Here is an 18,671-nt window from a genome sequence, read left to right on the forward strand (position 1 = left end):
TGAGCGAAAGAGCTCTATACCTTGCTATCAAACACTCAACGTCAGATTGGAATACAGATAGGCCGCCTTCCATTAACATCCTCTATTAATTTCGACTGACAATTCGTCATTGCTGCTCTCTCCTAAATTGCTTTTAATGTATTTAATTTGATCGAGCTGAACACGAGACATGACACCGCTTTCGTGACTCCGATATATAGAAATGGTGGGCTGACACCTTGCTGTGTAATGTGAACGAGACTTCCATCTCGACATTTCTTATAGAACGGATATCTGGTTGAAGTACATATCATGTTCGTCTGTTTTACCTATAGGACAGATATATATGCCGTATATATCGTGCCCGTCTGCTGGACCTGATGAGATTGTCCACGAACCGAAACTATTTTGAAATTCAAATCGGGATTTTTGGAGACACCAAAACAATTACAAAGAGGATAGTTGTCTCACTTTGAATCATCTTTTGTCGGATTGATATCATTGTCGGTTTTACACGGGAGTCTATTGGCTGGGAAAGCGTTTATATTTACATGTTGTAAGCCTTTTCATGTTGATGAGGACATCCCCTTGGTGCAGCGATGCTATTGGTCAATACGTTTCCCAGCATAGTTCGTTTGGTTTTATTTTTCGTTACTTTCCTTACAATTGTTGTTATTTTCTCATACTGTAACCGGTTTGGGAATGCGTTTGTGTATGTGGAGTTTGCATAAACTTGACATCGAATGTCTTCTCACGCCTTACTTGACATCGAATGTCTTCTCACGCCTTACTTCGCTTTGAGGCGTTGCTTTGCAATTTACAGTTAACTGTCTGAGTTCGCACCTGTGTTCGTTAGTGATTTGCTCAACCCAAGATCCTCCCACACTAGGGACGTATACGTATTTTATGAGGCCATTTTGTATTGTAGACTGGTTTGGTGGACCAGGTATAGCTATGTCATTACGTGTGCGTGTTATATACTTGTGTCGGTGCCCGTGTGTTGGGTAGATTCTCTAATGTAAAGGACAGGTAGTCGGTATTATAACGTCTCCCTGTGTGTCCATCTGGGAACTTCCTACACCGACCCACGGTGAGACATTAACACCAGGATCGATTGAGTCGCCGCTTTGTGCCTACATTATCGAGACTCCCCTAATCGCCAAAGGTGTGAGTGGTGAATACAACTTTCTAAACATCGTCTGGCCTACCTGACAGACACAGAAAGGGAATCTACAAATTTTAATTACTCGACCGGAAAGATTTGTAAATTTCACGATATGGGGGCGCGATCATTTCTATATTGAATTAGATTGTGGTGATTCGAGAACAGACCAGCTTTTATTCTGATATTTTTGCATTCTGTTGACTACATTCACACAGTTTCGTCCGACTGTGTCGTTATGACGACAAATACCGTCGTTTTTACCTCCTACGGTCCGTGTGTATAGCAGTGCTTTACCGAGCCTTTTTGTCACTAAGCTCTGTAAATTGCCTTACTGCAGACTCGCACCAAATCCAATTCGAGCTACTCGCCACACACACGGCTACTCATTCCCTATCATGCGTTGTTATACATAGTGTAAGGTGTGTTGTGAATCTTCATTAGTGATCCAGAACGTAGTTTACATTTTGCGGTTCAGTTCAGGAGTCTAGAGAGGGTGGCGACGTTTATGAATGACAGTTGTGTACGTTTGTGATTGTATATCTCATTCAAACAAAGCAACGTCGCTTAACGGAGCATGTAGGCATTGAGATACTTGTTCAGATTTAAATACCAACTGTCAAGAATGGAGTATGCGTGTGTGTGTTGACACACTGAAACTACGAACAGCCCCGGGCTAGAATACGTAAAATGACTTGAAAGCAAAGTTCCTTTGGATTATGCATCAAGAAAACCCGCATAAAAGTTAACCTCGCTCATTTCTTTGTCTTTCTATTAATATATGACACTCCAAACGCCATTGTTGAGATGCCAGGTTGATGTCCGAAGTGTCATGTTTGTCAGAATTTAGCAACGTTTGACAAACCCCCATAATTATTAAAACAAAAGGAAATGCGTGTTAAATTATAAATAGTGCGTTATATGTTGACGGAGGTTTAATTTCCCATATTAAGTTCCTAGTGTAAAGTACATATGGCTAAAAGTATACGTACTCATTCCGGTTTCAGTTGCATCGTCAACCACGTGACTTTACGCCATGTTATTGTTTACACAATCAAAATACAGAAATCATATAATTCAGTCACGCGTGAGAATGCCAGGACAGAAACACTCGAGTAGTCACGTATAGCCAATACCGGTATCCAAAATAGTATCCTAAACAGTGAAACGACCTCAAGTAGGGGTCATTAATGTGATAGACTGGCCGGACACCATGACGGAGTGCATACATCGTGGTCCGAGATGTCCTGACCATTACCGACCATCTATCTGTCTGGTTATGCACCACGGACCATGAAGGTCAGCACGCTAGACTCACACTTCTGGTCAACGTTCTGTCCAGACTGACCAGTGGCTATCAGGACATGTGCATCAGTGTGTGAAGAGACTGGACAGTTAACACCTATATGATTGCGATATGTCTGTCGCTATCCATTAGTCGACATGGCGGACACCACTACTGTCCGTACATAAGTCGACATACTGAACACCACTACCCCGTACATAAGTCGACATACTGGACACCACTACTGTCCCGTACATAAGTCGACATACTGGACACCACTACCCCGTACATAAGTCGACATACTGGACACCACTGTCCCGTACATAAGTCGACATACTGGACATCACTACCCCGTACATAAGTCGATATACTGGACATCACTACCCCGTACATAAGTCGACATACTGGACATCACTACCCCGTACATAAGTCGACATACTGGACATCACTACCCCGTACATAAGTCGACATACTGGACATCACTACCCCGTACATAAGTCGACATACTGGACACCACTGAGCCGTACATAAGTCGACATACTGGACACCACTGTCCGTACATAAGTCGGTATACTGGACACCACTACCCCGTACATAAGTCGGTATACTGGACACCACTACCCCGTACATAAGTCGACATACTGGACACCACTACCCCGTACATAAGTCGGTATACTGGACACCACTACCCCGTACATAAGTCGGTATACTGGACACCACTACCCCGTACATAAGTCGACATACTGGACATCACTACCCCGTACATAAGTCGACATACTGGACACCACTGTCCGTACATAAGTCGAGATACTGGACACCACTACCCCGTACATAAGTCGACATACTGGACACCACTGTCCGTACATAAGTCGACACTGACATCACTACCCCGTACATAAGTCGACATACTGGACACCACTGTCCCGTACATAAGTCGAGCATACTTGGACACCACTACCCCGTACATAAGTCGACATACTGGACATCACTACCCCGTACATAAGTCGACATACTGGACATCACTGTCCGTACATAAGTCGACATACTGGACACCACTACCCCGTACATAAGTCGACATACTGGACACCACTACCCCGTACATAAGTCGACATACTGGACATCACTACCCCGTACATAAGTCGACATACTGGACACCACTACCCCGTACATAAGTCGACATACTGGACACCACTACCCCGTACATAAGTCGACATACTGGACACCACTACCCCGTACATAAGTCGACATACTGGACACTACTGTCCCGTACATAAGTCGACATACTGGACACCACTGTCCGTACATAAGTCGACATATTGGACACCACTACCCCGTACATAAGTCGACATATTGGACACCACTGTCCGTACATAAGTCGACATACTGGACATCACTACCCCGTACATAAGTCGACATACTGGACACCACTGTCCGTACATAAGTCGAGATACTGGACACCACTACCCCGTACATAAGTCGACATACTGGACATCACTACCCCGTACATAAGTCGACATACTGGACACCACTGTCCGTACATAAGTCGACATACTGGACAGCACTACCCCGTACATAAGTCGACATACTGGACATCACTACCCCGTACATAAGTCGACATACTGGACACCACTTCCTCTTAAATATATCTATAGTGGCCGCCAAGTTTGAGGAAGGCATATTTGTCTGTATATGAAATGCTTGTCTCCAAGACAAAACCTGTTAGAAATGTTGATTTTACTCGTTATCTAAACTACTGCGAGATGAATTTTCAATCAGATTTTTAAATCCCCTGTAAATTAGTTTAAGAAGTTCAATATTTACAAATTACTTAAATCTAAATTTCTTGATTTTATGGTAGATTGTACATTTATTTCTTAGTCTTGTCATTTTTTCCTTTGGTGGAGTTAGGGGGGGGGGGGGGGGGGGGGGGGGGGGTGTTATATTTATTTGAAGCTGTCACTTACCGATATATCAAATATCATCCCGTATCCTATAGTAGACACACGTCAACATAAGTAAGAATGAATCGATTTCAAGACGCCAATTAGTTTCAAAGTGACAAGAAAAGAGTTAAATAGCAGAAGATTGGAGTTGTTTACGGAGGGTGGGCTAGACATACACACCTGTAGCGTACCTGTTGTGTGGTGTTGTCACGAAAAAGTCGCAGGTATCCTATTAACCATAGATCAGAACTTAGTCATTCTCAGATAGACCTCAAATTATCTCTCAATCTAGCTAAAATCACAAGAGAATCCGAATACTTGTTCGGAACAAAGACCAGTTGGCCTGCCATTGTCCTTCAAGATCGAATCTGCTGATAACTTCCTATTTCGCTCCAAGCATTCCGCTTCGTTTTACAAAGGTCTTTGATAATAACGCGATCAGAATTCAGCCCGTATTTGACATTCCCAAATTTTAGTATTTACGATAATAAATATCGCCAAAGGCAGGTAACATATTCACAAAAAAAATCACTTTTTGTTAGTTATTAGTGCCAGGACAGTGAACAGAACAAGTAAGTGACATTGTTATCAGGTGTAGGAACATTGTATTTATTGGTGTTTTGTGTTTAGAAAAAGAACTAGTTTATTCAGACACGAAGTTAATTTTAATATACTTGTGTAAATGTTGGTAAACAAGTTCTTTGTGTTCTACAAGTATATCGTTACCATACAGTGTATAACCCTTTATGTCCGTGATACTTCAGAACAAATCAAAAGCGCTATTTTTAATGTCTGGTTGTTTCATGAGATTGAAATAGACTTCTCCTATTTGGTGATGGTTTGTTGTCGTTCATTAGAAATCTTCCTTATACAATTTAACGACAATGGCGTGGGTATTCACACATTTACATAAATGTACCAAGTATACCGGTATTATCGTCATCCCCCCGACAGGAGACGTTGAGGACCCGCTGTTATAATTTACTCGTTTTCTATAAGTTATATACTAAGCTGACTTGATGTGTTAAATATTCAGCCGGCTCTGAGCAGGTAGGACGGGAGGGGGTGCTCGACACCTGTATTCAGGTAGATAGATTCCGCCCAGAGTTGGTGGGTACTTGATCCTTACCTGGCACAGATGTAATCCTCTTACTAAGTATCTCATTCCAACTCGCTCCAGGAGCCCCGCGTCCCCGGTGTCCTGTATGGTCAGGCGATCACGGACCTATCATGTCCTGTACTTAGTATATACACTAGTAACTCTTTTGATTTCAAATCTTCTTGAACGCTGCATCAAACTGCGGGGCCGCGGTGGCCGAGTGGTTAAGGTGTCCCGACACTTTAACACTAGCCCTCCACCTCTGGGTTGCGAGTTCGAAACCTACGTGGGGCAGTTGCCAGGTACTTGACCATAGGCCGGTGGTTTTTCTCCGGGTACTCCGGCTTTCCTCTACCTCCAAAACCTAGCACGTCCTTAAATGACCCTGGCTGTTAATAGGACGTTAAACAAAAACAAACAGGCATCAAGCTGTATAGGATAAAATATTACGGAAATGATTTAAACCTAAGCCTTATTTCAGGTATTTTTGTATTGTTTTTGGTGGGAACCACGATACCAGCGACCCAATTTTAAAACTCAAGTGTATGTTATCAATTTGCCTTATTCACCGAGCTTTTCCGTATAATTTCTAAGAATAACTTGTCGTCTAGTTCACCACAAAAGCGACATCGACTCGGCTATTAAGGGGCGCCCTATTAAGGAACCCGGGGAGATGTTTGATTTCCATTTGATATACCGGAGTTGTAAAAGAACAGGTGTATCCGGGTCCTGTGTAGGACAGATACAATCTGGAGCTTCCCGCGGCCAGTACATATCTAATGTGGACACAGCGTTACTCCTGAGGTCGAGACGCTGCCTCGGGCTACTATCTTATTGTTATATTAAGCAAATGTCTCCAAAAGAGGGTCAGTTGGGGTATGTGTTAGCTAGATTTATAGGTAAGGAAAATCTTCTTTAAATACGATACGTATGACGTTCTCCGTCTGTAGTGGTGGGATTTGAGTATGAAATTTATAAATTGAACTGTAGTAACTTATTTCATGTCCTTTCCTAACATTTTATATCCCAGCTGAATATTGACAGTTTTATAATTGTCCAAACCCTCCATTGTTAATAGTCGGTCCCTCAGAGCATTTTCCCGTCCCCGTTAACACATGGTAAAAGTCGCCGTTGTGACAATGAGCTATCTTCGTACATAACATCACTAATCGAGATCATCAGATTCATATTTCATCTCGGGTTTCCCATTCTAAACACCGGCTAGCTTTCATCTGTCAAAATATTAGTAGTTTATAAAACCAGCAGGGGTTTGATTTTGAACTATGCCAACCGAGATTTTGTTATGTTCGGACCAGATAGGCTGGGGTGATCTCATGGACAACGGTGCACGTGAGTTGTGCCTATAATATAATACATATATACTAGCTTTTCTATGATTTATGGTAGTCACTTCAAAGTTCAAGGTCAGCTTGCTCACGAGGCAAATGGACATCATTTATATATGCATGTGTGCTGCAATTATTGTAAGTTATCGCAATGTCACATAGTATAACCACGAGCGTCTGCTTCTGGTTATAAATATATAATCAATCAATCAATCAATCTATTTGTTCATTTAGTGTCATATATCGCAATTACATTGTATAAGTATATAGTTACAAAGTATAAAACATAGTTTAATATCGGGGATCAGTCATCTTAACAATAATAAAATATAAAATATTGATACATACACGTATTCTAAAAAGACCTGTTACAATAATATTGTTTTCGTGATAGCCGACGATGCATCGACTATGGAAAGGGAGTAGGCTATATGTAGAGGGCACTCTGATTGTTCGACAGCTCCGTAAACAATACTAAGTACATTATGTATAATTGTTGACCAATCAGACTGTCCGTTTTAAAACAGCTCTGAGATAGATAGCCTACTTACCTTCCACAGTCGATACATCGTTCCATCTTCAAGTGTTACACCTTGTTGATACAGTAGGAGTAGGGACTAAGAAATACTAACCAGAATCAGGCGCCTGTGGTATAATTCAAACGTTTGTTTATTAAGCGTAACAAGGTCAATGCTTCTGTCATTCCGTCGGCATTCGTCCTATTTGATTTGCATCGAATATTCTAATTATTTCGAGTTAAAAATGAAATCTACATGACAGCGCTTTGTTATAATTTTGATGAATGTTAAAATGAGCACTCACGGCATTAAATACATAATAAAAACTCTGGATAGCCCCACACAGCGCTGATTGGATATCAGTGCGGCGATTTCCGAGAATTCGTTGCTCATGAGCGCGCGGCAGTTGAGGTTTGTGGTCAGTTATGTGCAGTGGACTTATCCAAGTAATCTTTATTATTGGTCATCAGCTAGTAATATTACCAGAAGTGTTCTTACGATTTCAGTAACTAGTTTGTTACTATGGTTACATGTATGCCCTGACCAGTGTTGTTGTTACTATGGTTACCGGTATGCCCTGACCAGTGTTGTTACTATGGTTACCGGTATGCCCTGACCAGTGTTGTTACTATGGTTACCTGTATGCCCTGACCAGTGTTGTTACTATGGTTACCTGTATGCCCTGACCTGAGTTGTTGTTACTATGGTTACCTGTATGCCCTGACCAGTGTTGTTGTTACTATGGTTATCTGTATGCCCTGGCAGTGTTGTTGTTACTATGGTTACCTGTATGCCCTGACCAGTGTTGTTGTTACTATGGTTACCTGTATGCCCTGGACCAGTGTTGTTGTTACTATGGTTATCTGTATGCCCTGACCAGTGTTGTTGTTACTATGGGTACCGGTATGCCCTGGCCAGTGTTGTTGTTACTATGGGTACCGGTATGCCCTGACCAGTGGTGTTACTATGGTTGCCTGTATGCCCTGGCCTGAGTTGTTGTTACTATGGTTGCCTGTATGCCCTGGCCTGAGTTGTAAGGTTACTGTTGTATCTACCAGTTTAGTTGACATAGTTGGAGCCGTCCTGTGTCGGCATGTCTCCGTCCAACGTTTATTGCACAAGGTCAACAGTTACGACGGTCAGCAGACAACGGAGACGTTTTATTGTTTCCCAATGACCAAAGGTACGAAACAGACCACTAACACAGATACCGTCAGAGCGATACAATGTCACCGAATGGCTTGATAATTGTTATTTTCGTTGGGACATGGGGATCTGAATTGATGAAATGTATGGGTCTGCGCCCCAAGGGCTTGAAGGGTGGAGCCAAGGAGGTCAAGAATGGGATGATTCTTTTCTTCACTACTGATAAAAAATAGAAACATTGTTAAAGATGTTATAAGATTGATAAATTAACATGTGTGTTATTGACACAAATAATAGCAAAAGATGAATAGAATCTTCCTACTGTCGGACATTAAATAAGGGAAGGTATTCCACAGCATCAACTTACCACAAAACATTGACAGGTTCCATATACACATCGCAACTTAGTATTTTCTCGACAGTACTCCGGAACTTAATGAGACTACAATTGCACAAGTTGCATGGACAAGAAGATATTACGTAACTCTTTAGTCAAAATATATCCATTTATGCTTAATATCGCGGCGGTTAACTTAGAAAAGCTTATTTTTATGTATTCTCGTAAACTTTGGGATGTTACGAATATCATCGTTTATCTTAAAATATTGATACCCCTCATCGGTAATACGGACACAATACACCTGGTCTGAAGAAGGACAGCTTTTGTCTGTCAGGGTCTACTTTTCCTAGAGTACCTTGGGACACCAATCTTTTTGAATTACGTCTTTAACCCGAAAAGTTTCTTGTTTATTGGGTACTTAGAACCACTGCTCCTTTTGAATTATGAATGATTCTCAGTCACACTCGGTGCGTCGGTACTGCGTCATCTGTTTATCAGTATGTCCAGAAATTTGTCATCGCATTGGTGTATTCTTTTGTTATTTACGAAGTACCTGGTTTCTAGCTATACATTTTGTACCTGTGACATAGGATTACACATACATGTACTTTCTTATGACATCAATATCTGGGATCACCGTCACCTATCTCCCCTGTAGCCTAGTTTTCCTATCCGTAACATTTCCCATGATTCCCTGTGCCGTATTGTTAAGGTTTCCCATGATTCCCTGTACCGTATTGATAAGATTTCCCATGATTCCCCATCACTTCCAGTATCAAACATTTCCCTGATCCACTGCCGCCTCCTGAGTATAAGAATTCCCCCTGAATCCCTGCTGCTTTCTATATCAGTAACATTCCCTTCTGTATCCATTTCCCATGGCCTTTTGTCACATTATCAAGCAATTCCCATAATTCCCTGCCGCCTTCTGTGAACTGTGGTGATGGTATACTGGAGATATGATGCTGTCGTTATTCCCATGCGTCCGATACAAGGCGTTAGTGTACCTAGACGTTGTCAACTTTTCCATCATCTTTAGGAAACTAATTATATCGTCGGAGAGATATCTACATAGATCGAGAACAAGCGCGTGTATTCATAATTCAACGCGCAGGTCCTTTCAACAATTTGATAATTCTGAATCGGGTGGATGGTTTTTGTTTGAAAACTATTTTCACTTTCATCCCGGGGTACACGGCCATCAATTTTTAAGTGCCTGTATAGAAAACATATTTATGTCTAACTTGTGTATAGGGAAAACGAAACAGGTTCCATTTCATGTGGTCATGCTGCCTGGTTAGAGTTAATAGACACCCTAAAGATGAAAGACTGGTTATGGGAATCTCACCGATACTTGTAGGGCAGTAATGAACATAAAAAGCTGTTCACCTTTCCCGAGAGACATTTGTCCACTGGTATCGCCCATAGGATCTATGCCGTTTCTACCTACCCGTCAATAATACCCATTTCGGAAATTTATTTCTTGTAAATCACAGTTTTTGTATAGGTATGCTTTAAACATTGTGATGCAAATATTTTTCAATTTTGTTTACTCATCTAGGGTATTTTCAATTAAGTATAAAATATTGATGTTATGGGCCTAATATAAATATGTACTTACCCCTCGGCTAGGAAAAAACAACATTGAGTGTGTACGTCAAGGCGTTTACTTTGCATCTCTATACAAATCAATTGTGCTTCTGTGGATGACCTTTTACCGTGACAGGTAAACATCCCTGTACAAACATATTAAACAGACCTACAAATACTGACTAAACGAGCGATAAAGCGAGTATATCATTGGAATGGAAATATAAACGTTTGACACCGAATTTCTTAAAGCATTTCAAAATGGGGGGTGGGGGTCGAAATTTTATTTCAATTTAAGTCAATTTAATTCCCAGCGCTGAAATTACATGTAGAAACTAATATATGTATATATTGATAGAAATGTTATTAAGTTCAATTTGATGTGAATGAACATGATGGATGGGTATCTATGTCAAAAAGCCGCATGCTTTATAACGATTATCCCAATGTAGGGGACGTATTTGAAAACTTTCGTCATAGAGATGATTTTCATTCCGTTTGATAATATGTGCCCGGTAGTGAAGCATTACGTAAACAAATTGCCCACAGGCTGTGAAAGACTTGATTTGAATGTTAATGACGTCAGTTTTTTTTCATTTGTTCTCGCTTGAACGGTTTGACGAATGGACTGATAAAATTAGACGAACGTTTGGCAAGTGTGTATATATTATTTAAAAAAAAAAAGAATTTGATCCAGATAATGTATCTGTCCGGACACCAGGACGTTTTGTCGGCTTATCATGCATCATTGTGTGTATTGCCTTCAGACTGCAGTAGTGACGTCACAATTGACTGGACCGTGGCGTGTAGATTAGGTGGAAAAACAAGATTATTTACACGTTGATGGAGTGTGGCACTCGAACACGCCCCAGTCTGTGTACATGTAGTACAAACTCGGGACGCGTTCGGCTGGAACTGTAAGTGATGTTCACTCACCCCCGTGAAATCTAGCACCTGTTCGAGACACATTCCGACACCTTCCTACGGAACGAGGTCTCTACGATCACTGAACATGTGTAAAATCGAGAAATGTACCGTGAAAACATACTCTAGCGAATCACATTCATAAGATTAATTAGTGCAAATGTTGATGTCTCTTTTAGACCGGAAACTAGTTTAACACGGAGCATGTTTATATACATAAACTATAAACAGTTTAACAATGCATTTTACACGGATCATTAGACTCGACTGTTAAAGTCTGTTAAAAACATTTGAACCCTTGTCATATTAGATATTTCTTACCTCATTAAGTAAGAAAATACATTTATGCGGTGAAGTGAATGTTACTGGTGCGGTTTTGTTTGTTTAATTATTATTATCATTTTAGAAAGAGGGATCTTTTCAGGAGTAAGCGTTTGTGATTATTATTCGAATTAGCATTCACAGTAGATAATTAACATTAGATGCTGTTTTCGGATATAATGTTTTTGTTGTATAACAAAGAGGAAAAACCCACACAGATCTCACGTGTGACCTTTTACCCCCAACTTAAGGTTTGTGACTAGTGTCGGAAATGACATCCGGTACAGAAATGACAGCCACCGCCCCTCCCTGCCCGACCCCTCGCGTGACTAGTCCCTATATGCAATATTAGTCGCTCCACAAACCCAATTCTATAATCAATATTTATGGGCTAAAGTCTGTTCTATCGTATTACTTCTATCAATAATGCACTATATCGGCGTTTCAAGAAAATTGTTGTTGATCGCCAATCAAAGAGTCTGTTTGTTTGTACGATATTTATGGGCTGTTTTCCGTTGATGGGACAGGCATGAATGTCCCTAGGACGGCTAACTGATGACAGCAGCTTCCTCCCCGAGGTCTATTATGGTAGTAATAAACGGATAATAAATAACAATCTCCACTTTATACAAGGAATTGTATTCGAATACATGATATACAAAAAATGTCAATGTACGATCTCATATATTGATATATAGAATACAATTGGATGTTTACGGAAGAATTTAGATGACAGTTCTTTTAAATAATGTTGATGTATGTTTAATTTCGTGTAGTTAGTAATATGGTCTCATACCTAATAACCCAATAATGTACTTGTATTGATAATGTTCTACTTTTTGTATTCACTGATGTTTAAAATCCCTGAAGATAATCAGTTTTTAATTATTTTCTTTTAAATGCTCAAGTGCAAATTTAAAACGAAGACGATAGATAGTTTTCTAGTGATACTTTCATAACCAAAACTCGCTACTGATAGTAGTTGATACACAAAGACGCCACAGTGAATTGCAGCGACGTGATGTGGGCGTCACCATGTGGGCGGAGCTATGTTTTTTTTGCTCGGTGGGCGGAGCTCTTACACACATGGCTCCGCCCATCACAAAATGATCGAGTCATAACATGGTTGAGCGAACTTGACATGTTGACGATGGTTCATTCATCGTTCACGTTTTGATTACACAGTTATACATACTGTACTGAAAGTCAAGGGACATTTTACTTGTCTACACTCAACGGTGTATATTAAACAAATTTACACAAGAGTAGTCGTAATGTAAACGTGTCATTTGATATCTGACTAGGATTCATCTAGTCCTTTCATACTTACGTGTATACTGATTAAAATTTCATTATCTATGTTTATGTACATAGCATGCCCAATTTTGTGCACTTTATTGGAAATAAAAGTCTTGTAGCTTGACATTGAATAGGAACATAGAACACCATTACTGTCTTGATGAAAAAGAATAAGCTGAATTTCATCAGTATTGTTATAGATACAATGTAATTTACTGTGTAGGTGTGTTCCGTGTCTGGTGTTTTATCATGGTGTGTTTGTTTGAATTCCTGCTGGTAAAAACAACTATGTATGACTGTTCGCATTGTACATGTATGAAGATAAACACAAGATGTAAAAAAATATCTTTAACGTTATGGTGATAAGATCTATGCCCATTCTATACTGTATTACTATATATGAATAAAACATGCATGTAGGTATATCATTTATAGAAATAAACATTTAGATATAAGTATACACCAGGTACAGACAAAACTGTGTGAAATAATAATAAAAAGACAGACAGGCATTGTATATTTAGTATATTAATAGACACAAATTAAGTATACATTATATATATATACAGGCATGTAAATTTGTACATAAAATATACAATATATATATAATGTAGATACCTAATACAAAGTACATTTTATGTACTTATAGTATATTATATGTACATGTAGATATAAGAATATAATAGATATACAAAATATAATATAGACATACAAAATATAATATAGATATACAAAATATAATACAGATATACAAAATATCAATATGAAATGTAGATATTGAAGTATATGATATATAGATACAAACATGTAGGTATAAGTATACACAAGATATATAATGTTATATATTTTATGTAGATATAAGTATTCATTAAATTAGATATTAAACGTGTAGACAGATGCAAGTAGATAAAAGTGTAATATATAAACTCATCTAATGTTTAGTCACAAAAATGTATAGATATATAAGTATACAAAATATACATACAATATATATATGTGTATATATATACAATGCACATATATATGTGTAAAATATAGTTATATATTGTGTAGATAGATATGTGTAAATATAAATATATATTGTGTAGATATATGTGTGAATATGAGTATATACTGTGTAGATACTATGTAGATATTTACGTGTATATATAACTACAGAGAATGTAAATTAAGACAGGTAGATATATAGATATACACTATATAGATATGTAGATATGTAATACCGACACTTTCCCACGCTGATTATGTTGTAACCATTATGTTTGCTATTTCTATCTACAGTGGAGATCTTTTTAGAAGATGGAAATGGTACGTTTATTTTTATCTCTTTCTATGTGTTTCGGAGAATCGTTGGCTGGTTGAGAGATGAACCTACCCATGCTCCGGGGGCTCCCTAAGGAGTCATTGCATGTCCTACCTTTCACTGTTGTCTGAAGTGTTGTAACCCTTTCTACTAACAGGGAGACCACGATCACCTATTCTTCCATTTTTCACCACACTAATATGTTGAATAACCTCTGTTATATGTCTTACATGAAAAACTTTCGACAGCACAATTTATTACATTTCAGCCTAGGATTTAACTATATCCGAAGGCAAATGATCAGCACAATGTTGTGTAAAGTATTTCGTGGGTATATCATAGTAAGCAGAATACGATAACTTAATGCTAGGTTTTAATATTATTTAGCATACTATTTCACAAAGCTATTCATATTGTCATTTTGGATATTGTTACTTTAGATGGGAACTTTGTATGTATACTTTGATAAGGTAGTATTATACTTATGAATATATGTAATTACACTGCATTACATACATATATATGGTATGGATATTGAAGGATTTTTATTACATTGTATTACATTTACGTGGTATGAATATTGTAGAATTTTTATTACATTGTAGTACATGTACATGGTAGGAATATAGTAGAATTTTTATTACATTGTATTACATTTACATGGAAGGAATATTGTAGTACATTATTATACAGTATTATTAATACCTTTTGTTATAATATTGTTGAATATAATTGCACGGTATTACATTTAATGTTATATACATATTATCACAGGTGTGCGATCATATTACATAGTACTTCCTTATTGAGTCTAACTTATGTGTTAAATTGTTATATTATAATTTTTGTAAAAGCCTTATTTCTACAGAATCCATTTCAAAATTCAGTAATATAGCTTATCAATAGATTTCCACTATATCAAAATACTGAAAGTATTTCAATATTGATGTGTATCACTCAAATAGTATCACAATACAGAGATGTCACCAGTTATCGTTATTTTCAAGTAAGTGCTTCGCGCAAAGCTATCAAGTTTCATAGTAGATTCCTTTTGGCATCTAATTGTGCATGCTGAAGTTTGAGACTGATAAAAAAAATATCACGGGGAAAGTTGCAACCACGGATGTTGATGGTAGATACAAGTTTGTTATCACCAGTCTTTGGATATTTTTAAAATTTCATACAAAGCTTCTCCTTGGTCCCAAGTTGTTTGTGCATGTTCATTTTTTGGACTTTAAGAACAAAGAAGTCCTATTCTGTCAATGCAACCTGTTATTAAAAGACAAAATACGATGGCTGGTGCTAATGTTCTTTTATTTTCTTAAGTAATGCACGGTTTAGGAGTTCGTTAAGCATTGCATGTTTTACGAGATGGTTAGATATAACTCATTAAGGAGCTAATTAATTATTTTTTACGAGTTTGTTAAATATTGCAGATTTTACGGGTTAGTTAAATACTGCATGTTTTACAAGATTTGTACATAACTGTTATGTTACATTTTTACGAGACTTTGTCAACTTTGTTTGAACGGTAACTGACCACTTCAGTATATTGAATTACATACATGGTCTAAACAGATCATCCCAAGCACGTATATATAAATAATATAAATAACAGTAGATTTACTTTTACAATGATTTCAAAGCATATGCTGCTATCAGTGTACGGACTGCAATGAATTCAAAGTTCAAAGTCGATATGATAGACAGCAGTACTCATGAGAAAACTATGTCGGTATGTGTTTGTTAGTTTTCATGAAACAATGACCAGGGCAATTTATCATTTGTGGATTTATCATATGACGACTAAAAAAAACCTCTAAAAGATAAAGATATATATATGTGTTGTAGTAAATGAATGCGTTCTCGTTAACGTTAAATTCTCTGTATGATTGGGCCACACAAACACACGTGAAAAACTCTGAGGCTATTAAAACAGGGCTAATCGCCATAATTGTCAGTAATAAATGCCAAACAAATGACTAACGTCTTCCAATAGAGATCATTTAACTGGAAAACGTTGACTTTTTCGTCAACAAAACAATGTCATTCTGCCGTGGTGGATTGATATAGTAGTGTTGAGATAGCTCAGTGGGTGACATGACTGCCCAACCCCTTCATGCACCCTGTCGTACCCTAACAGGTGAAGGGGCGGAGAAGCTACGTCGCCCCGGGGCACTTGGTAGGTGCACGAGCCAATTAAATGTTAATTTTGTAGCTTTGAAGGACTCGCTGCCTTTGTTGATGATGTCAGTTGAACTTAAGCCACTAATGCTATCTTGTCATCAAGGAGTCAAACCAATATTATTCACGCTAACGCGTTTTATATCAAATACATAACACCGCATAATATGAACAATGAGGAAAAAAAGTGCGCTGAAAATTGTCGACCTGGAACAGTTTTTGTTTCAGCTTTCTTTGATTCATGAGCTAGGTGTCGAATGAACTATCGCTTCGTCACTGGAATATGTGACATGGTTTAGATTCACAACTAAAAGTATTGAAATCAGTTACTGCCACTTGTACCGTGCACAACAGTTAGAAATAAATTTTCATTAAATAAATGAAAATACAGCCAACTTAATCATAGACATTTTTTTGTATTGTGAACCGATTCAGAAAGTCTAAAATTTCGAAATGTAATAATTTTCAGAACTTGGTGAAATATGGACAGACAGTTATTATTAAAAAAAAACAGTACATATTCTTTTATATCTTTGTAATGAAGTAAATTTTTTTGAATTATTCAGTTCACAATTCACTGTATCTTAATGTGTTATAGATGAATTAGTTGCATTTAATATTTTTTAATCTATCTAGTAATTGGAGTCTCGTTTTTAGTGTGATGAATGGAAACACGAGTTGCTTTATTAAGTGAAGGTATCTATTTCCACATTGCTGCTGAGCTAAAATGTTGTTTTATTAACTCCTGATCCTCCCAGTCCTTGACCATTCCCAGGACTGACTGCCGATCGTCAGTGAGGGTCGTTCACTCATACATAAATGTCCACATGGCAGTCAGTTGATTGTTAGGTTTACTGGATTATAAATTCAACATCAACTATTTATCTCGTTGTTTGGAGCTTGTCACTGGACATGCTTGTCTGGGTCTGAAAGTCACTATTGCTTTCTATCCTCATCATCGCCAGCGAATAATCCAGATTTACATATAATTTGCATATGTTTTACATGTGAATGACTTACTTCGCACAAGTTCACAGACACAGGCCAAGCGTTCTCTTACGTTGCTTGAAAGGGACCTTTAGAATTTCACGTATGCCTCCACTTAAATTTAGACTTTTTTCTTCAAAAGAATCGATGACTTATTCGAAATCAAATTAAAGATAATTGTAACGAGTTTTAAGTCACTGCCTACTGGTATATGTATATACTGAGTGGATGTTTCGTAAAGGACGGTATTCACATGCTGAGATAGCTCCCCCCGCCTTCTCATTAACAAACTTGTATTTAACGATGGCATTAGGCTCAGCGATGGTGCAGAAGGCTTTAGCTAATTAGCTTTAATGGGTGAGAGAGCGGAATACACATTTATCTTAGCTTAGTTAGTGAGCTCTACAGGTAAATATATCTGGTAGCTTCATTAAAACCCGTCTAAAGGCGGTAATGATAATTTGGGATTATTACATCTAAAATGATAAATAAATCATTCTTGCGTTACAACGATCGAGACAGGATACAAATTCAATGCAAACTGCTCAAATTAATTCTAACTTGCCACAGGTAATTGCGACGTTAAATGAAATACTCTCATGATGATATGGAAGCCCAATTTCTTTACTTTAAAGAAGACACTGATAGCAATGTAAATGAGAGAATCCTGACCTGGCACAGGTAAACATTAAACCTGTCCACTGAGTAAATACATGCCTTCTAATGACGCGTCTTTGTAGTGTAGCCGAAATGATTTTATAGCAGCTTACGAAAATAAAAGTACTGGAAAGAGGAAAAAATATAGACGAATGTTTTGTAAAGATATTGCATGAAAGGGAACAGATGTATGTGCTGGTAGCTTTGACGAGTGAGCTTTGTGATTTATAAGGCACAATGACCCCCACTACCCATTTGTCTTAACTTCATCGCTCATCCTGAATCAAAGAAAGTAGAAAGATGGATCGGCCGTGAACTGCCCCTTCATAAAACACGTCCCATCCATTGTAGGTAGAAATATCAACAGAGTTGGGTTATATAGTCATTGACTGTCTTAGGCTTGGTTTGAGAAATGGCTTTAAGGTGTGCCCAGTCTTTTAAGGCTTTTAATACTACATTTAGTTTGAATATATGTTAAGACTATCTATAGCAGTTCTTTATGTTTGTTTGTTTGTTATAAATTGTTTCTGTGAGAATGAAAAGAAATATTTGGTCACAGAAAAATAAGATATTTTTGTCAAATAGGGA

At 38.0% G+C, this 18,671-nt stretch overlaps 1 protein-coding gene across 4 annotated transcripts in view; it reads left to right on the plus strand.

Annotated features, from left to right (window-relative positions):
- Positions 1-18,671, plus strand: part of LOC117334864 (paired box protein Pax-5-like) — a 73,824-nt gene that overhangs the window by 15,480 nt on the left and 39,673 nt on the right. For 3 of the 4 annotated variants that reach the window (XM_033894716.1, XM_033894727.1, XM_033894719.1), the window contains exon 3: positions 14,234-14,260. The exons of the other annotated variant lie outside the window; for it this stretch is intronic. In XM_033894716.1, the coding sequence (XP_033750607.1) occupies positions 14,234-14,260 (27 nt within the window). The remainder of the gene's footprint in view (positions 1-14,233; positions 14,261-18,671) is intronic. 4 annotated transcript variants of the gene reach the window in all.

This window comes from Pecten maximus, chromosome 1, assembly GCF_902652985.1.
Source record: "Pecten maximus chromosome 1, xPecMax1.1, whole genome shotgun sequence".
Lineage (NCBI taxonomy): Eukaryota > Metazoa > Mollusca > Bivalvia > Pectinida > Pectinidae > Pecten > Pecten maximus.